The following is a 21861-nucleotide window of genomic DNA, read 5'->3' as shown; positions in this document are numbered from 1 at the left end:
AGTCAGGGTCACACACATCGGTGAGGTACAGCGGGATCCAACCAACACACCCTGCAGGCAGCTGCCACATTCCCCATAATAGCTGAGGAGGAAAGGGGATCTCAGCCCTATGCACGCTGCCGCTGCTTAGCGGTCACACCAGCAATCATCTCACCAACACCTGACCCAGATCCCCAAGCACCACCACATACCAAAGAGCACGTCTGGATGAGGACATTTGAATTGGAAAGGTTAGCATTAGTAATGGGAAATTGTAGGCTATTGGACACTTTATTAATATTACAATACCACTTCATTTAGACTGTTGCATCCATTACTATATTTCTAGTGTACTCCATGCAGGATGGATATCATGGGACAGTTCATATTTGAGAAGCTCATGTTAAAGTTTTTCTTACTTTTCACACTTTGGAAGCTCTTGGAGGTGCAAATATTCATATTGGCCGATACCATTTAGGTCCACGGTGTAGTGGAAAATCAAATCCCACTTTAATTGGGCTGTTGGATAACTTGTCAGACAATCTAAATATGTACACCAAGAGCGAGAGTATTTATTCTTTGGTTTGACCTCTGTCTGAACTCTGACCCCACTCTATTGTCATTACAGTATGGGGCCAGGGTCAGGGATGTCTTGTAGCAGATGGGTTGACAAGAAAATCAGCTCAAACATGAAACTCAAACATATGTTTAATTTTTTAAGAAACAAGCAATGCTTTATCCTTAACACTTCTTGTCCATTCTAAAAAAATACATGTAAATAATTAGATGGTTCATCATTTAATGCTCAACTGAATGCATTGCATCATGCTGTATAGTGCCTAGTTTCAATCAGGCATGTCTTCATTAGAAGCATGGATTCCAGCAGCTACTGCCAGGGCTGGGCTTATAACTCTACCGGGTCTGACTCTGTGTACACAGGCACAGTGATCCCGCCAGGAAAGTGAGGGGCCCCTTGTGACAAAAAGAGAGAGAATAGGGGGGAAAGACAGGAGAAGCCACTCCATAAAATTAATATACATTTTTCACAGTAATATAATACACCACTCCATGTGGTGACTTTCTATGAACAGGGTATTCATTGAATAAACCTCAAGTAAGACCGTGGTTGAATGGAAGGGTCCGCTGCTCAGCACACGAGGAGTTAAAAACAAGTTTATCCTGGAAATTGTAATCCCTCTCTCCCTCTTTCCCTCTTCTGAATGGTCTAACCCACTGGTTCACATGACCCCCACCCCCTTTCATGGAGAGTGTATGAGTGTGTGTGCATGAGTGTGTATGTTGTCCTTGCCTTATATAGAGGAAAGTTGTGGCTCCAGTAAAGTCTCCCACATTCCCTCTCTCCTCCCTCTTTCTCTCTTAGCCTCTTGCGTAGAAGGACGCAGTAGCTGGTACAGCAGCCTCTCTGCTCAACCCGTCATTTACTATAGTTATCTCTCTATTTAGGCTTTTTAGCCTACTCTAACTTCCTCTGCATCGTTGAGCTGCTCAGATCACAATGAACGGGCCAGTGGACGGATTGTATGACGCTGAGCACTATGGGTCATTCATGTTTACCTCTGAGTCTGTGGGAGAAGGACACCCAGGTGAGTAGGCAGCTCTAGTCTGGATACCATAACACCACTATGCCTTTGCATGGTCCCCATGAAACAGAACAGAACCATAGAATGTCATGCACTGCATCAATAGAAAGTTTTGTTTTCTTCTTCGAGATCCCACCGCTGACACCAATGGGTTTTATGAATTAGTTGTACTTGTATTTGAATGGTTGCTTATGCCATGCAGGAAGAAGCGGAAGGAGGAGACACAAAGGAGCGGATTCACTAAGAGTTTGCACCATGTAAACTGAGAGAAAACATATTGAGAAAGTACAGAAGTTGGCAGTAGAATTGGATGCCTGCACAATTCAATCAAACTGGGAGCATGCTACAGAGGTGCTGTAGAGACATACCATTGACAATTTATGGATGCATGTGTTGCTGTTACTCCCCAGTTACTCCAGTAGGACGGGTCAAGCAAATGGAAGGGGACGGTGGTATATTATACTTTCACCTCTGTTGACATACAGTAGGCCTACTATATTCCTGACAGTACTTACAGTACTAACCGCTACTCTGAATGTGTAATTATGAATATAAATATTGATACATACTTGCCAAAGCACCCTCTCTCTCTTTCTTGCTCCCTTCAATATAGTATGATGTATACTCCAAACTTTAGGAGGCTGCTGAGGGAAGGATGGCTCATAATAATGGCTAGAACGGATGGAATGGAATGGAATGGCATCAAACACATAGAAACCACCAACCTCCTGTGCTCCACACATAATTACACATACACCCGGAGCAGTGGCATGCAACTTAGGCAACATATGCCCTAACACCTGCCTCATGATGGCCAAGTACCTTCTCTGCATTTAATGTCACAATGTGTTCAGAGACAACTTGATCTGCTCACATATCAATTACTGTATCACACTATCCCTCACTAATTATGGTATGCTCTCATGTTGTCTCACGTTAAAAACACTCCACTCATTACATGGTTAATACATGTTTTGATATGCATGTTTTGATATATCTGTTGGTCACAGATACCTTTTTAAAAAAGGTAGGTGCGTGGATCAGAAAACAAGTCACTATCTAATGTGACCACCATTTGCCTCATGCAGGGCGACGTTGCATTCAAGTAGAGTTGAACAGGCTGTTGAATGTGGCCTGTGGAATGTTATCCCACTCCTTTTCAATGGCTGTGCGAATTTGCTGGATATTGGCGGGAACTGGAACACACTACCATTCACGTCAATCCAGAGCATCCCAAACATGCTCAAGTGGTGAGTGTGCAGGCCATGGAAGCATTGGGATATTTTCAGCTTCCAGGCATTGTGTACAGATCCTTTCAACATGGGGCTGTGCATTATCATGCTGAAACATGAGGTGATGGCGGCAGAGCATTGGCACGACAATGCCCCTCTGGATCTCGTCACGGTATCTCTGTGCATTAAAATTGCCATCATTAAAATGCAATTGTGTTCATTGTCCCTAGTTTATGCCTGCCCATTCCATAACCTCACCGCCACCATGGGACACTGTTCACAACGTCAACAAACTGCTCGCTCACACGATGCTATACACATGGCCTGCGGTTGTGAGGCCGGTTGGAGCTACTAACAGATTCTCTAAAAGGATGTTGGAGGCGGCTTTTGGTAGAGAAATGAACATTAAATTATTTGGCAACAGCTCTGGTGGACATTCCTGCAGTCAGCATGCCAATTGCACGCTCCCTCAAAACGTAAAGACATCTGTGGCATTGTGTTGTGTGACAAAACTGCACATTTTTAGAGAGGCCTTTTATTGTCCCCAGGACAAAGTGCAAATTTGTGCACAATATTTGAGAGAAATCGGCTTTTTGTGCGTATGGATGATTTCTGGGATTTTTTTTATTTCAGCTCAGGAATCATGGAGCTAACACTACTTGTTGCGTTTATATTTTTGTTCAGTGTAAATGGGAGAAAACCAGAAACATAATGGGTGAAGACTGAATATCTCATATCTCTTTAAATGAAGGCATATCAACATCAATCAAAGAATATAACACAAATGATTGTGAATATGAAATAGTTTGAACACTAAACCTCCTTGTGAAGTTTACACAATAAGTTGATATATGCACATATATGGTGGTGTATATTGACTGCCGGTGGGGAGGAAAGCACGCTACAGAGGTATGCATTAACAGAACTAAAGCTATTCCGAGGGTTGGAGCACCTAATATGAGCCAACCAAGAGTAGTACTCTGACGGAAGGGTGAAATATAATCTAGGTCTTGACTTGGCTTCTGCCATGTGCAGCAAAAGGTCAAGCCAGGAAACTACCTCATCAACTTCAGGAGGCTCATTCTGGTCAGTTACAGTGTATTCAGAAAGTATTCATGCCCATTGACTTATTCCACATTCTGTTGTGTTACAGCCTGAATTCAACATTTATTACAGATTTTTGTCTTACCCATCTACACCCCATAATGACAAAGTGAAAATATGTTTTTAGATTTTTTTTTGCAAATCTATTGAAAATTGAATAGAGAAATATTACATTTACATACTCCCAACCAAGCAAAAAGACACTAACTGCTCATTTGTTCGAAAATTAGTTAATGTCATTTTTGCTACATGCTTAATCATTTAGACATGTATCCTACCTCTATTGTATTGTGTTTTGGAGAAAATGGGGGTCATGTTAGAAGTAACTGAATAAAGTTACTGTGAGACCAAGGTAAATAAAAGCCATTTTTCTCAGTTCCATGCAATGAGCAGGTACTGCCTTTTTGCTTGGTCAGGTAGCATAAGTATTCACACCCCTGAGTCAATACATGGTAGATGCACCTTCGGTGGTGATTACAACTTTGAATAATCTTGGGCATGTCTGTATCAGCTTTGCACATCTGCATTTGGGAATTTTTTCCCATTCTTCCTATCAGATATTCTCAAGCTCTGTTAAATTAGATGGGGAGTGACGGTTAACAGCAATCTTCAAGTCTTTCATGTTTTTAGACATTTTTGCAAATGTATTGAAAATGAAATTCAGAAATATCTACTTTACATGAAGTACAACTACAATACCTCTTTCGCCATCTGGCCAAGACCCTTTGTCGACACGGCGCCCCGCCGTACCACCACGTCTGGTCCGCCAACGTAACTCAACCTGCCTTTCCCGGACGTCGGAGCAGACGCTTCTACTTACCCCAGTCTTACCCACGCTGTGTCTCCTGCGTGCTAGCGTAGTAATGACTACCCCGCAGCTTCCCTGTTCCATCTACTGCTGTTCACTAGACCCTATGATCACTTGGCTACATAGCTGATGCCTGCTGGACTGTTCATTAATCACGGTACTCCATTTTGTTTATTTTTGTTTATATGTCGGCCCCAGCCTTGAACTCAGGCCCTGTGTGTAGTTAACCGATCCTCTCTGCCCATTCATCACCATTTTACCTGTTGTTGTCTTAGCTGATTAGCTGTTGTTGTCTTACCCGTTGTTGTCTTAGCTAGCTCTGCCAATCAACACTTGTGATTGCTTTATGCCTTGCTTTATGTCTCTCACAAATGTCAATATTCCTTATACACTATTGTTTAGGATAGTTATCATTGTTTTTAGTTTACTGCGGAGCTACTTGTCCCACTCAACATGCCTCAGATACCTTCCTTGTCCCACCTCCCACACATGCGGTGACCTCACCCAGCATAACTAGCCCGTCCAGAGATGCAACCTCTCTTATCATCACTCGGTGCCTGGGTTTACCTCCACTGTACCCGCACCCCACCATACCCCTGTCTGTACATTATGTCTGAATCTATTTTACCACGCCCAGAAACCTGCTCCTTTTATTCTCTGTCCCCAATGCACAAGACGACCAGTTTTGACAGCCTTTAGCCGTACCATCCTACTCCTCCTCTGTTCCTCGGATGATGTGGAGGTTAACCCAGGCCCTGCGTGTCCCCAGGCACTCTCATTTCTTGACTTCTGTAACCGAAAAGCCTTGGTTTCATGCATGTTAACATCAGAAACCTCCTCACTAAGTTTGTTTTACTCACTGCTTTAGCACACTCCGCCAACCCTGATGTCCTTGCCGTGTATGAATCCTGGCTTAGGAAACCCCCCCAAAATTAGGAGATTTCCATACCGAACTACAACATTTTCCATCAAGGGGGAGGAGTTGCAATCTACTCCAGAGATAGCCTGCAAAGTTCTGTCATACTTTCCAGGTCTATGCCCAAACAGTTCGAGTTTCTAATTTTAAAAATGAATCTCTCCAGAAATAAGTCTCTCACTGTTGCCGCCTGTTATAGACCCCCCCCCTCAGCTCCCAGCTGTGCCCTGGACACCATATGTGAATTGATTGCCCACATCTATCTTCAGAGTTCGTTCTGTTAGGTGACCTAAACTGGGATATGCTTAACACCCCGGCATGTCATGTTTTGTCTTATATTGTCTTGTCATTTTGCTTTCCCTTCTGTTCGTTTTCCCCCTGCTGGTCTTTTTAGGTTCGTTCCCTTTTTTCTCTCTCCCTCCCTCTCTCTCTTCTCTCTATCGTTCCGTTCCTGCTCCCAGCTGTTCCTATTCCCCTAATCAATCATCTAATCTTTTCACACCTGTTCCGTATCTTGCCCTCTGATTAGAGTCCCTATTTCTCCCCTTGTCTTCCGTTTCTGTCCTGTCGGATCCTTGTATATTGTTTGCCGTGCTGTGTCTTGTTTCCCTCAGATGCTGCGTGTGAGCAGGTGTCTGAGTCTGCTACGGTCGGTGCCTTCCCGAGGCAACCTACAGTTTATGGTCGAGTCTCCAGTCTGTCCTCGTCACTACGAGTGGAATTAGTTTTTTATGTTTTGTTTTCTGCTCTGATTTGTCTAGGAGTATTGCCTATTTCCTTTACTGGAATAAAGACTCTGTTTTCGCCAAGTCGCTTTTGGGTCCTCATTCACCTGCATAACACGGCAGTCCTACAATCTAAGCTAGATGCCCTCAATCTTACACAAATTATCAAGGAACCCACCAGGTACAACCCTAAATCCGTAAACATGGGCACCCTCATAGATATTATCCTGACCAACTTGCCCTCCAAATACACCTCAACCAGGATCTCAGCGATCACTGCCTCATTGCCTGCATCCACTATGGGTCCGCGGTCAAATGACCACCCCTCCTCACAGTCAAACGCTCCCTAAAACACTTCTTCGAGTAGGCTTTTCTAATCGACCTGGCCTGGGTATCCTGGAAGGATATTGACCTCATCCCGTCAGTAGAGGATGCCTGGTCGTTCTTTAAAAGTGCTTTCCTCACCATCTAAAATAAGCATGCTCCTTTCAAAAAATGTAGAACTAAGAACAGATATAGCCCTTGGTTCACTCCAGACTTGACTGCCCTCGACCAGCACAAAAACATCCTATGGCGGACTGCACTAGCATCGAATAGTCCCCGCGATATGCAACTTTTCAGGAAGTCAGGAACCAATACACGCAGTCAGTCAGGAAAGCAAAGGCTAGATTTTTCAAACAGAAATTTGCATCCTGTAGCTCTAACTCCAAAATGTTTTGGGACACTGTAAAGTCCATGAAGAATAAGATCACCTCCTCCCAGCTGCCCACTGCACTGAGGCTAGGTAACACTGTTACCACTGATAAATCCATGATAATCGAGAATTTCAATAAACATTTCTTTACGGCTGGCCATGCTTTCCTCCTGGCTACCCCAACACAGGCCAACAGCTCCGCAACCCCCTCAGCTACTTGCTCAAGCCTCCCCAGCTTCTCCTTCCCCCAAATCCAGATAGCAGATGTTCTGAAAGAGCTGCAAAACCTGGACCCGTACAAATCAGCTGGGCTAGACAATCTGGACCCTCTTTTTCAAAAATTATCCGCCACCATTGTTGCAACCCCTATTACCAGTCTGTTCAACCTCTCTTTTGTATCGTCCGAGATCCCTAAAGATTGGAAAGCTGCCGCGGTCATCTCCATCTTATAAGGGGGTGACACTCTAGACCCAAACTGTTATAGACCTATATCCATCCTGCCCTGCCTTTCAAAAGTCTTCGAAAGCCAAGTTAATAAACAGATCACTGACCATTTCGAATCCCACCATACCTTCTCCGCTGTGCAATCCGGTTTTCGAGCTGGTCACGGGTGCACCTCAGCCACGCTCAAGGTACTAAACGATATCATAACCACCATCGATAAAAGACAGTACTGTGCAGCTGTCTTCATCGACCTGGCCAAGGCTTTAGACTCTGTCAATCACGGTATTCTTATCGGTAGACTCAGCAGCCTTGGTTTCTCAAATGACTGCCTCGCCTGGTTCACCAACTACTTCTCAGACAGAGTTCAGTGTGTCAAATCGGAGGGCTTGTTGTCCGGACTTCTGGCAGTCTCTATGGGGGTACCACAGGGTTCAATTCTCGGGCCGACTCTTTTCTTTGTATATATCAACGATGTAGCTCTTGCTGTGGGTGATTCCCTGATCCACCTCTATGCAGACGTCACCATTCTGTATACATCTGGCCCTTCTTTGGACACTGTGTTAACTAACCTCCAAACAAGCTTCAATGCCATACAACACTCCTCCCTTGGCCTCCAACTGCTCTTAAACGCTAGTAAAACTAAATGCATGCTTTTGAACCGTTCGCTGCCCGCACCTGCCCACCCGACTAGCATCACTACTCTATACGGTACTGAATTAGAATATGTGGACATCTACAAATACCTAGGTGTCTGGCTACAATCTCCTTCCAGACTCATATTAAACATCTCCAATCCAAAATTAAATCTAAAATTGGCTTCCTATTTCGCAAGAAAGCCTCCTTCACTCACGCCTCTAAACATACCTTCGTAAAATGGACTCTCCTACCGATCCTTGACTTCAGCGATGTCATTTACAAAATAGCTTCCAAAACTCTACTCAACAAACTGGATGCAGTCTATCACAGTGCCATCTGTTTTGTCACCAAAGCCCCTTATACCACCCACCACTGCGACCTGTATGCTCTAAACGGCTGGTCCTCGCTACATATTCGTCGCCAGACCCACTGGCTCCAGGTCATCTATATATCTATGCTAGGTAAAGCTCCGCCTTATCTCAGCTCACTGGTCACGATAGCAACACCCGCCCGTAGTACGCGCTACAGCTGGTATATCTCACTGGTCATCCCCAAAGCCAATACTTAGTTTGGCCGCCTTTCCTTCCAGTTCTCTGCTGCCAAAGACTGTAACGAATTGCAAATATCGCTGAAGCTGGAGACTTATATTTCCCTCACTAACTTTAAACATCAGCTATCTGAGCAGCTAACCGATCGCTGCAGCTGTACATAGCCCATCTTTAAATAACCACCCTGTCACGTTCTGACCTTTATTTCCTTTGTTTTGTCTTTATTTAGTATGGTCAGGGCGTGAGTTGAGGTGGGCAGTCTATGTTTGTTTTTCTATGTTTGGTTTCTGTTTCGGCCTAGTATGGTTCTCAATCAGAGGCAGGTGTCGTTAGTTGTCTCTGATTGAGAATCATACTTAGGTAGCCTGGGTTTCACTGTTGGTTTGTGGGTGTTTGTTTCCGTGTGAGTGTTTGTCGCCACACGGTACTGTTTCGGTTTTCATCACATCGTTTATTGTTTTGTATTTCAGTGTTCAGTTCGTTTTTAATATATCGTCATGAACACTTACTACGCTGCATCTTGGTCCGATCCTTACTCCTTTTCAGACGAAGAGGAAACCTGCCGTTACACACCCAATCTACCTACCTCATCTATTGTGTTATTGACTGTGCGCTTGTTTATTCCATGTGTGTGGGGGCAAAGGTTAGTTGAGGTCATTTGTACATGTAGGTGGTGGTGAAGTGACTATGCATAGATAATAAACAGCGAGTAGCAGCAGTGTACAAAGGATTAATTGTTCAGCAGTCTTATAGCCGCTTGCCGTGTGGTAGCAGGCAAGCAGTAGCAGAAAAAACAGTCTATGACTTGGGTCTATGACTCTTTGACAATTTTATGGGCTTTCCTCTGACACCGGCTTTTATATAGATCCTGGATGGCAGGAAGCTTGGCCCCAGTGATGTACTGGGTCATACGCACTACCCTCTGTAGCGCCTTACGGTCAGCTGCCGAGCAGTTGCCATACCAGGCGGTGATGCAACTGGTCAGGATGCTCTCGATGGTGCAGCTGTAGAACATTTTGAGGATCTGTGTGCCCATGCCAAATCTTTTCAGTGTCCTGAGGGGGAATAGGTTTTGTTGTGCCCTCTTCACAACTGTCTGTGTGTTTGGACTATAATAGTTTGTTGGTGATGTGGACACTAAGGAACTTGACACTCTCGACCCGCTCCACTACATCCCCGTCGATGTTAATGGGGTCCTGTTTATCTTTCCCTCGATCCTGACTAGTCTCCCAGTCCCTGCCGCTGAAAAACATCCCCACAGCATGATGCTGCCACCACAATTCTTTACCGTAGGGATGGTGCCAGGTTTCCTCCAGACGTGATGCTTGGCATTCAGGCCAAAGAGTTCAATCTTGGTTTCATCAGACCAGAGAATCTTGTTTCTCATGGTCTGAGAGTCCTTTAGGTGCCTTTTGGCAAACCAAGCGGGCTGTCATGTGCCTTTTACTGACAAGTGTCTTCCGTCTGGCCACTCTACCACGAAGGCCTGATTGGAGTGCTGCAGAGATGGACAATTCCTTCGACCTCATGGATTGGTTTTTGCTCTGAAATGCACTGTCACCTGTGGGACCTTATATAGACAGGTGTGTGCCTTTCCAAATCATGTCCCATCAATTTAATTGACCACAGGTGGACTCCAATCAAGTTGTAGAAAAATCAATGATGATCAATGGAAACAGGATGCACCTGAGCTCAATTTTGACTCTCATAGCAAAGGGTCTGAGTTCTTCTGAAAATAAGGTATTTTTGTTTTTTATTTTTAATAAATTTGCAACAACAACAACACTTTTTTTCTTGCTTTGTCATTACGGGGTATTGTGTGTAGATTGATGATTATTCTTAAAAATCTATTTTAGAATAAGTTTGTAACGTAACAAAATGTGGAAAAAGGGAAGGGGTCTGAATACTTTCCGAATGCACTGTAAATCAAGGGGTATGAATTCTTTCTGTACAACACCTACAATAGCAACCTGATCAAGAGTTTTGGACCTCTCAGCCACAGTTACCCAGGTTTGACTTCCTATCAGGCTAATCCCCCAAATACACTCCCGGATTTATTAATAATCTACATCCCGTTGCATTACCAAACAATTATGCAAGCAGAGTCAAGGCTACATTGTTGACATTGACAAATGAATGACGTTACAACATTATTTTTCCAGATAAGATATGTGACCAGATCAGTGACGCTGTGCTGGATGCTCACCTGAAGCAGGATCCAGATGCCAAGGTGGCCTGTGGTGAGTTGAGGAGAACATCTCACCTCTATATAGCAGCAGAGGACAAACTTCTCAGCCTTTGATCAGGGATGTACCGATGTAGAACTTGATCACCTTTTTGCAGGAGAACCTTTCCTGCAATGCAGAACATTTAACACATGTAGTGTATTTGAGGTTTAAGAAGGCTTCTGAAGTTTATAATTCCCACTTTTCAGAATTAAAAAATGTATCAACCCTCTACAAAAATTATCATTATAATCCACACAATAAGTCACATTTCCTGTTGGTGCAGGATTATTTTCCTGCTGTAGCAAACCTGCTCAAATTAAGATCCTACACCTGTATTGAGCGTCTCAGAGTGGGAGGAGTGCTGATCTAGGATCACCTTTGGCTTATAGTTCACAATGAATATGAGCGCTCCTATTTTGAGACTCTTGATTCATACAGACCCAGATGCTGTTGAAGTTCTTCAGTCTTTGGCCTGGGCATGGATTATTTACTGAAACGACGGACCGTCTTTCTCAAAATGTTGTACTTTTTTCAGTAAAATGTACACTGAGTGTACAAAACATTATGAACATGACATAGACTGACCAGGTGAATCCAGGTGAAAGCTATAATCCCTTATTGATGTCACCTGTTAAAGCCACTTCAATCCGTGTAGATGATGGGGAGGAGATAGGTTAAATAATGATTTTTAAGCCTTAAGACAGTAGAGACATGGATTGTGTATGTGTGCCATTCAGGGGGGTGAATGGGCAAGACAAGGTTTAAGTGCCTTTGAATGGGGTATGGTAGTAGGTGTCAGGCGTACCGGTTTCTGTCAAGAATTGCAACGCTGCTGGGCTTTTCAGGCTCAACGGCTTCTGGTGTGTATCAAGCAGTGGCGGCTGCTGAGAGGAGGACGGCACATAATAATGGCTGGAACAGATCTAATGGAATGGCATCAAACACATGGAAACCAGTCAACTTCACACAACTGTGGGAAGCATTGGAGTCAACGTCTACACCTTGTAGAGTCCATGCTGAGGCTGTTCTGAGGACAAAGAGGGGGTGCAAAAAGGTGTCCTAATGTTTTGTACACTCGTTGTATGATCATCAGGCATATGGTCAGCATTCTACCCATTGTGTGTTGTGAACAGAGACTGTGTGTAAGACCGGCATGGTGCTACTCTGCGGGGAGATTACATCTCGGGCCAACGTGGACTACCAGACGATTGTGAGGGATACCATCAGGCAAATCGGCTATGACAACTCAGATAAAGGTAATATTGGACTTGGATAAATAATTTCCTCTACCCTAGTATATATGACATTGCTCTCCCACTACCCTTTTCTTTTCATCATGAGTTGTCATAGCCCAGGTGTGCACAACATACCCACCCCCCCACCCAGGCAGGGCCAGATTAAGTTAGTTGAATCCGGCCCACATGGCAGTTATTGCATGCCATGTTTCACTCCCCTCAGGTTTTGATTATAAGACCTGTAACGTGCTGGTGGCTCTGGAGCAGCAGTCCCCTGACATCGCCCAGGGAGTTCACATTGACCGGATGGAGAGTGACATTGGAGCAGGAGACCAGGTGATTAAACAGATCCTTCAACAATTGGGGTCTGAGGCGTTAGGTGATGTCATTCTAAACTGCCTGGGCTTGGTTTGCAGGGTCTGATGTTTGGCTATGCCACTGATGAGACCGAGGAGTGCATGCCTCTCACCATCGTCCTCGCCCACAAACTCAATGCCAAGATGGCTGAATTGAGGCGGAACGGCACTGTCCCCTGGCTCCGCCCTGACTCCAAGACACAGGTATGATGATGGTTAAGCTCAAAGATGGGCAGTATTTCGGATCCATGTATTTGAAATATGCATCTCAATAACTTTTGAGTATGTTGCCAAATGTATTACCATGGGCTGAACTACACTCCAATGTTTTTTGTAACAAGATACTTTCGAGAGCTGTAATTTGTATTTACAAAATACTTTTCTATACAGTTTTTTTCAGAGGTTCACCATTTTGTGTCCCCCCTTTCACCCATGATTGGTATCAGAAGTTTGATAGCACTATGGTGTGATAAGACCATCTGCAAAATTAACTAAATATAAATGTGTGTGTAAAAATGGACAATTGCAAAGCATGCTGTGTATTACTTGAATGAGCTCTGACCCCCCCACCCCCCCCCCCCAAAAAACAATCTAAAACGGATACAGTAAAACTGACTTTTCGTACCAGGTTTAAGGAGAACTTACGCAGCAGGTTAGGATAATTAATGTAGCAGGCTGGGATACAGTTTAACTTAATTATCCTATCTAGATATGATATTATAAGGCCAATAATAGTACCCAGTGTGCTTTGCAGTTCATTTTGATATGTTAATTTTCACATATACATTTTGGTTATTTAGCAGACACTATTACACTGTACAAAGTAACTTACGGTGAGTGCATTCAACTAAGGCAGATAAACAACAACGTTTCACAGTCATAGCAAGTCAAAGGTTTCAGTAGACATTACTGAGAAGGTTGTTGCTGTTCTGGCCGGTTAATTGCAAATGTATTTGTGTATTTTAACATACAAATACATGTATTTTAATTAAATGCATTTCAAAATACAATTATTTTGTAGTTTATTATGATACATTGATCTTTCCGGTATTTTGTCATTTTTGACCATCCCTGGTTATGTTCTGACTGACGAGCCTGGAGCCGATCCATGTTATCATTCCATTATACATCAGTGAGGTGTTTTCATAAATGGCCATTGAACCCTCTCAAAGCAACAGGAGCTCACCTTTTTTGGAGACCCACTGTCCCTTGCTTTCCAATATCCAGTCTTTAATAAACACACACACACACACAATCATGTGCACATCCTCACAAGTCATGGTGATTGCCTTTAAAGTCAAATGGACAGGAAGCTATTCTTGTGTTTACACTGAACCCAGTCATAAATATTGGTTTATACCGTGACCATGATGACATTGAGAACATGGATTCCGAGGCCTGGACTCTTCCTTGGTCTGTTTTACTCTCTTCCCATCTGTCCCACAGGGGCCCTTGGGAAAAGCTCCAGCTCTAATGTGTTTTTTTTTAAATCTGAGAACTCTCTCAAGGTGCTATTTGGAGTTCCAGGGGTTCAGTGGCGACGCAAGTGAATGTGGCACATTTCATCTTGGCACAGGAGATCTATCAAATCAAATTTTATTTGTCACTTGCTTCGTAGAACAACAGTTGCACACTCTTGGCATTTTCTCAACCAGCTTCAGCTGGAATGCTTTTCCAACAGTCTTGAAGGAGTTCCCACATATGCTGAGCACTTGTTGGATGCTTTTCCTTCACTCTGTGGTCCAACTCATCCCAAACCATCTCAATTGGGTTGAGGTCGGGTGATTGTGGAGGCCAGGTCATCTGATGCAGCACTCCATCACTCTCCTTCTTGGTAAATTTGACCATGAAGCCCTGATTCACGCAGTCCATAATACGGACTTGGTATTTTACCAAATAGGGCTATCTTCTGTATACCACCCCTACCTGGTCACAACACAACTGATTGGCTCAAATGCTTTTAAGAAGGAACTTAATTCCACAAATTAACTTTTAACAAGGGACACCTGTTAATTGAAATGAATTCCAGGTGACTACCTCATGAAGCTGGTTGAGAGAATGCCAAGAGTGTGCAACACTGTCATCAAGGCAAAGGGTGGCTTCTTTTTTGATTTGTTTAACACTTTTCTGGTTGCTAAATGATTCCATATGTGTTATTTTATAGTTTTGATGTCTTCACTATTATTATACGATGTAGAAAATAGTAAAAATAAAGAAAAACCCTTGAATGAATAGGTGTGTCCAAACCTTTGACTGGTACTGTATGTGCCAAGTTGCTCTCTGAGTATCATAATGGACATGCAACTTTGAATTTCTCCACTTGCGCTCTGCCTTCCTGTAATTTCTCTTTAATTGATTAGTTTCCTCACTCATCCGAGGGGCTGCGTTTGTATGTGTCCTTTTTCAACTTAACTGGAACTATGGCATCAATGTTTGCCCTTAATTTGCTATTAAAGTTATCACAAGAGGAAGGCAGAATAGGTGGAGGAGTATTGTTCATACACTCAATAAAATCTGTGGCAACTTCAGAGGTAAAATAATGTTTCTTAATAATGCATTCAGTAATACCCTGTGCTATGGGCAACAAGGTAGTAAAAAATACAGATAAAGTAACATCAACAATAGAGGATATGTCAGTAGAAAGCCCCTTGGTAATAACCAGGTCCAGAGTATGGCCGTGGTTATGGGTGGGCCCAGCACCATGTTGGATGAAGTCCATAGAGTTCAAAATATGAATAAATTCAATGGCCTTGTAGTCACATTCTTTGTCAACATGAATATTAAAATCCCCCAACACAATGATTTTATCGCAGTTCTCAGGCTTTTGTTCCAGCCCAACAGTAACACCTGATATAAGTAAGTATGGCTCAGAATGAAGATTAGTCATTTGATTAGATATTATTTTAAAGGTGTGTTAGTGCCGGGCTGGAAAACTCTCCCCTCACGCCCCTTCTCTCTAGGTGACAGTTCACTACACCCAGGAGAACGGGGCGGTGATCCCTCGTAGAGTTCACACAGTGGTCATCTCAGTGCAGCACGACGACTACGTGAGCCTGGAAGAGCAGAAGGAGATACTGAAGGAGAAGGTCATCGAGGCCGTTGTGCCGGCCAGGTACCTGGACGACAACACCATCTATCACCTGCAGCCCAGCGGACGCTTTGTGATTGGCGGGCCCCAGGTAACCATTATCATGGTCCCATTTGTTAGGGTCTAACAATCCCGGTTGAGCTATTAGAGGCCACAGGTTCTTTTACATTTTAGTTATTTAGCAGATGCTCTTATCCAATTTAGGGTTAAATGCCTTGCTCAAGGACACATCGGCAGATTTTTCACCTAGTCAGCTCGGGGATTCGAGCCAGCGACCGTCCGGTTACTGGCCCAACACTCTCAACCACTAGGCTACCTGCCGCCCCCTCACCTCTTTAAGCCAAGGTGGCTGTTCCTCCCTCCACTGAGGAGATCTTCTTGATCTTACTTTATCTACTTCCAGTTCATTTCAAGTTATCAGTAAGAGTTCCTTCCTCTCCAGCAGCTCAGTTACAAAGGATGGTTGGGTCTTTGTAGTGTCTGGGTGGTGATCCGTGTAGAATCCACAGCCTGTCAACACGCAAAGTATCTGAATGAATCATTTTATTTTATTGATGACAAGTTCATCATTTCATATGCATGTAGTCTTTGTCCGCTTTCAAACATTCATACATCTCTGTTTATGAAAGGGTGATGCTGGGGTAACCGGTAGAAAGATCATTGTGGACACATATGGTGGCTGGGGTGCCCACGGTGGCGGGGCCTTCTCTGGTAAGGACTACACCAAGGTGGACCGGTCTGCCGCCTACGCCGCACGCTGGGTCGCCAAGTCCCTGGTCAAGTCCAATCTGTGCAGGAGGGTGCTGGTGCAGGTGAGAGATTCAACCGTATACTTCTCTAACCTTTGGACACTGTCAACCGAACCGAAGTAAACAATGCCAGTCATTTCTATTGGAACTGAGGAGTTGATATCCTGTGCGTGTTTGTGATCCAGGTGTCCTATGCCATTGGAGTGGCAGCACCATTGTCTATTTCCCTGTTCACCTATGGGTCCTCCCAGAAGACTGAGAAGGAGCTGCTGCATATTGTCAACAAGAACTTTGACCTCCGGCCTGGGGTCATTGTCAGGTGGGACAATATTCTTGTCAATTTCCCCTCAGTCATACATAACCTTTTTCCATGAGAAATTCTGGGCCTTAGTTATAAGCAGCAAATAGGTTCGAGTTTTTCCTGATCAGGTCACATGCTAAATCGTATTGTTCTAGTCTTGTGTGCTCGTGTGTGTATGTACATTTTCCCTGTCGTCAACACTAAGTGGCAGCAATGGGTTTTGACTGGAATACCTTGCTGGATATTTGTCCACAGAGACCTGGACCTGAAAAGGCCCATCTATCAGAAGACGGCCTGCTACGGCCACTTTGGCAGGAAGGAGTTTCCCTGGGAGGTGGCCAAGAACCTCAACTTCTAGTGTGTGGTGCAGTAGGCAACGGGCAACGGTGACATGGGCAGCTGTCTATGTTGACCAGTACGCGACAGCCATGCTGGCAGCTGTTAGGGGTACAGGGGAGGGTGGGTAAGGTTGGAGTAAGGGGGAGTGTACTCTCTCTCGCTCTCTCTTTGGCTGAAAACTGAAAACCCAAACATCTCGGTCATGACCTCGATCAGATATGTGAGATGGCTGTATGGCATTTTCAAAGTGTTTTTTAACATATACTACACACCCCCATACATGTGGCTTGTCTCACAAACACAACCACCTTTTTGGTGCAAGTTTTCATTTTTGTTCGTTTTCAGTAATGCCTAAAACATTAAGCTGGATAAAAAAGAAATTGGGTTAACTCCACTTGTCCTGTTGTAACCGCTAAAACCGCCTGTTGTTATTAAGCAAATGACCAAATCTAAAGGTAGAATATCCATACTTTACCTGGCAGTTACTTTAAGGCCCAATGCAGCTGTTTTTTAAAATTATTATCTCAATATCAAAAAGAATGTGGGTAACAATTAAACACCTTACTATAGTAGTTAAAATTAAAATGGTCAAATAGCTTTTTTTTTTGTGCAAAAAAACAGTGGTCTGAGTGAGGGACCTAATTGGAGGGGCCTAATTGGAGGGACCTAATTGGAGGGGCCTAATGGAAAAGGATATGCATCCTGAAAAATGACTGTTAATGGCAGAGTATTGTATTTTCAACAATATGATACAAAACACAAACTATTTTGACTGCACTGGGTCTTTTAATACTAATTGATACCATCAAAGAACATCTGTTAACTACACTCTATTTGACATGCTGTGATTGACATGTGAAGTGGTGTTCATTCTTAATTCCTTTTATCCAAACTTTTTCTAACAAAATTCAGGGAAGGGATTTCAAGTAAAGTTGATCAATTAGAGGTTCAATAGTATAGTTGAGTGCTTTGTGAAACTTCGTTCAAATCAAGGCACAAATACACAAAATCTCTTTGAAAGATACACAACTTCTACATGCTTTTATGTTAGAACGCTTTTATTGTAGAGATATTACCAGAGGCAGGGCTAGCTTTTTCTGAGCGTGAAGGTTTTAGAGTAAAATGGTATGTCGCCACATTTTGGTTCAATGTAGAAAAAAACGACTGAGAATGTTGTGCCAGTGCTGTTACCTTGTCTACATAACCATCTCTCATGCATTACTGTAACTGCTCGGAAACCAGATGAACTCAGATCCTTCATATATAGTTTGTCAATAGATAACAGGAAAATGTAAATAGGGTTTTGAACAATAAAACATTAAATGTATACGTCTTTTCATCAGTCTCTATAAGAGTTCATTCTCAGAAAAGGGTTTTATTTTTTGCTGGTGCATTAATAATGCTCACCTTAAAGTAATAATCCACTCAAACTATCTCTTGGTATTTGTTTCATTAGTCCACTGTTGACACAGTCCCAAAATGCCTTGCATGTCAAAAATCAAGTTTTCAAGATATGGAACTTTCAAAACACTAATTGTCATAGCCGGTGTGATACATTTTGTATCTCTGCCTGCTTGAACAGCAATTGATCCGATTGGCATGAAACAATGACTAGATGGAAGACAGCTCAGAGATAAAAAAAAAATAAAAAAAAATATAAAAAAACAGGTTCTAGACGATAAATAGACAGATTTAGATCAAGTAAAAAATGTGTCTATATTTGCATTAATACCTGAAGAATTGAACAGCATACATAAAATAACATGTTTGTATTAACATTTCTTCTTCTTGTCATCAATTTGGTACAAGGATACACGTTCAAAGTGATTCACTTCTCTGGTTTGCTTTCTTTCTCACTAACACTTTCTCTGCATCGGATGACACTGCAACAAAACCATTGATCAGGGCGCCCTCTACTGGTTTCAATGCGTAACACACAACACCAAATAAAGGTTTTCAGACTCCTTTCGCAGAGTCCCTCACAAAATGAAACAAGGGTCACTACACCCGAACAGAACCTCCCATTTACCCTATTTGCTTATATTTCATACAATACAACAATCAAACCTCTGATATAAAACAAATATCTCTGAGCACAGAAAACAACAATACCTCTTTTGTTTGACTTTAACTTCCCTTTAATTTCCTGTTAAAAGGCACTGAACAGCTGGTGATGTAACAGATTTTCCTGAGTAGAAACAATGCGATGCAGAGTTCAGTGTCTGAATGGCCAAACATAATAACACAGGTACTGACCCAGTCATATTCTGCTTAGTCATTAAAGATTTTTCAGGCACTCAATCAAGACATTGGATCTGATACACGGAAAGCGAACAAGTTCTCCTAATCAAGAGTGATTACGTAATGATGAAAGGAAAAGACAGGGAAGGTGTGTGTGTGTGTGTGTGTGTGTGTGTGTGTGTGTGTGTGTGTGTGTGTGTGTGTGTGTGTGTGTGTGTGTGTGTGTGTGTGTGTGTGTGTGTGTGCACCTGCCTGTGTTCTTCCAAAAGGCACTTGTAACATATGTTTGCAATCCACCCTGTACTGTCTACTGCAACGCAGTGCAAATATGGCAATAACATGATATTAGTCTTTGGTCAATGGTTAGAAAAGCTTTGGGTGCTTTAGCTATGTGCAATACCGAGCAGGTCCATTTGGAGGGTGCGTCGTCCTCATGCCCTTTGGTGGTCTATGATTGGTCAGTGATCCACTCTTCCCACTCCAACCCTGTTTGTGATTGGTCAGTGGGCACAGAAGCCTGCCTTTGATAGGCCTACAGCATTGCTATGCCATCTGGTTGGTAGTGGTGGTTGGGCCCTCCTGCCTCCTCGGCCTTGTGGTCACTGCTGGAAAAGCCCTGGACACCCCCTCTGGCCAGCACCATAAGGGTATCCCCGGACATGTCCCCAAACTCAAAGGCAAAGGTCCCAAAGAAGAGCATGATGATGATGCAGAAGAGCCACTCAAAGATGGCGGAGGCGTGTTGCAGGACAAAGCTCTCCTGGACAAAGAAGACACCGCCTGGGAGGGACAGAGGGTTAAGGAGAACAACAGCACCTATCTAGACAGAGGGACGACTGAGAGATAGCATGTGGAAACACACTTTGCGTGCACACACACACACACACACACACACACACACACACACACACACACACACACACACACACACACACACACACACACACACACACACACACACACACACACACACACACACACACACACACACACACATACTTATATCAACAGCATGTATGCAAAATATGCCTTTATCCAGCAGGGGGCCATGTAACACATACGTACTTCCTTCATGTCTCTCTGACTCTCCCTCTCTTACAGTGACGACCAGTGTAAAGGATACTGAAGACCAGGGCGATGAAGGCTAGCAAGCTCATCCCCAGTCGAAGGTGGCCCACGTTATATTCTCTCTGGGTCTTCGCCAGCCGGTAGGTCAGGGCTGACTGCAGACACACAAACAGGATACTGGTGGGAAAAGCCACCCCTGCACCCACGTAGTGAAGCACTTTGGCATAATCCACCTGGAACACAATTACATCAATGTTTATTTACGACACATAGACGGACGTACGTGTACTTCAAACGCACATACGGACACAGAAGCGCATGCACGCACACACGCATGGGTGAACATGACCCAACAACACTACACTCTTAGAAAAGAGGGTTCCAAAACAGTTATTTCGACTGTCCCCCATTGGAGAATCCCCTTTTGGTTCCAGGGAGAATCCTTATGGCTGTGGAACAGGTTCTACATGAAACCCCAAACGGGTTCTACCTGGAATCCCAAGGGTTCTACCTGGAACCAAAAAGGGTTATTCAAAGGGTTCTCCTATGCGGAGAGTATAGTCACTGTCAACAGGGTATTACTCTATCTGACACAAAAGGACTCGTTTCCAGGAAAAGAGAACAATGGATGGATCAGAATAACACTCTTAAACCAGAGGAGCTTCAGTAAAACCACACAAAAAGACAGCTGCGAGCAGCAATGCACAGGGGTTCACAGGATGACAGAACGGACACCAGATCAGTTGGATAGGAAAGCGAGCACTCTATCATGTCGGAACTATCTTCCTTTATATGCCATTAGGGAAAGCATTACCATGTTTCTCTCTCAATACCACAAGGATGACACAAATGCTGTAAGTTGGATGCAGTGGGTAATCATTCTTAAAGTCATGACTTAATCTATTGAGCTACTATATATTGAATGGAGCAACAATCTCAAAAGCATTCGAGTCTAATTGTAATGTGTCTAAATAGAACACATGGAGTGAATCCTCATGAGGAGAAGATGCTTTCTTTCTCACTGTAACACTTTCTCTGCATCGGATGACACTGCAACAAAACCATTGATCAGGGCGCCCTCTACTGGTTTCAATGCGTAACACACAACACCAAATAAAGGTTTTCAGACTCCATTCGCAGTCCCTCACAAGGAAGATGATTGCGGATGATTTTGAGCATTAGCGTTACATATACAAAGGATGAGTTGTTAACAGTTTTTTAGATATCAATACCAAATTCAGTGTGGTTCATCGTAGTGACGTCCATGATTGCGATGACACGTTTCAAGTTGATAGGTCAATATGGAGCGGATTTACAGTGGTTTAAATGGACACAAAAAAATCAGTTTTTTTGATTTGTCAATAACTCTGCCATGTGCTAATATGCATCTGCTGATATAATGTGGCAGTCTTTGAATGCGTCAATGTTATTTTCTCAAAATATTTAGTGGCAATTGTGATTAGTCCAAAGACCAAATTTGCAGTGAATCGGACTTTTAGTCCATGAGAGATTTTTTATGATTATTTTAAGCATGAGCGTTACATAGTCAAAAAGTGAATTGTTAATAGT

The 21861-nt window shown here is 43.4% G+C and overlaps 2 protein-coding genes across 5 annotated transcripts in view; one reads left to right on the top strand and one right to left on the bottom strand.

Moving 5' to 3' along the window:
• Positions 1-1314: 1314 nt before the first annotated feature.
• LOC124048294 (S-adenosylmethionine synthase-like) lies at positions 1315-18320 on the top strand. The gene is made up of 9 exons (XM_046368932.1): positions 1315-1583; positions 10850-10927; positions 12049-12171; positions 12374-12486; positions 12567-12710; positions 15467-15685; positions 16224-16406; positions 16529-16662; positions 16900-18320. Exons 1-9 carry the CDS (start codon positions 1496-1498, stop codon positions 17000-17002), a joined length of 1185 nt encoding a protein of 394 aa, XP_046224888.1. The 5' UTR covers positions 1315-1495; the 3' UTR covers positions 17003-18320.
• LOC124048295 (transmembrane protein 150A-like) overlaps positions 17623-21861 on the bottom strand; it is a 47720-nt gene continuing 43481 nt past the window's right edge. For 2 of the 4 annotated variants that reach the window (XM_046368935.1, XM_046368936.1), the window contains 2 exons: positions 20348-20525; positions 17623-20004 (listed from right to left, as the gene is read on the bottom strand). In XM_046368935.1, the coding sequence (XP_046224891.1) occupies positions 19757-20004; positions 20348-20525 (426 nt within the window). In that variant the 3' untranslated portion in view covers positions 17623-19756. The remainder of the gene's footprint in view (positions 20005-20347; positions 20526-21861) is intronic. The other 2 variants (XM_046368934.1, XM_046368933.1) reach the window with 1 other exon arrangement.

Source organism: Oncorhynchus gorbuscha, linkage group LG11, assembly GCF_021184085.1.
Source record: "Oncorhynchus gorbuscha isolate QuinsamMale2020 ecotype Even-year linkage group LG11, OgorEven_v1.0, whole genome shotgun sequence".
Classification (NCBI taxonomy): domain Eukaryota; kingdom Metazoa; phylum Chordata; class Actinopteri; order Salmoniformes; family Salmonidae; genus Oncorhynchus; species Oncorhynchus gorbuscha.
The sequence above is the reverse complement of the archived record's forward strand: the minus strand, read 5'-3'. Positions and strand labels throughout refer to the sequence as shown.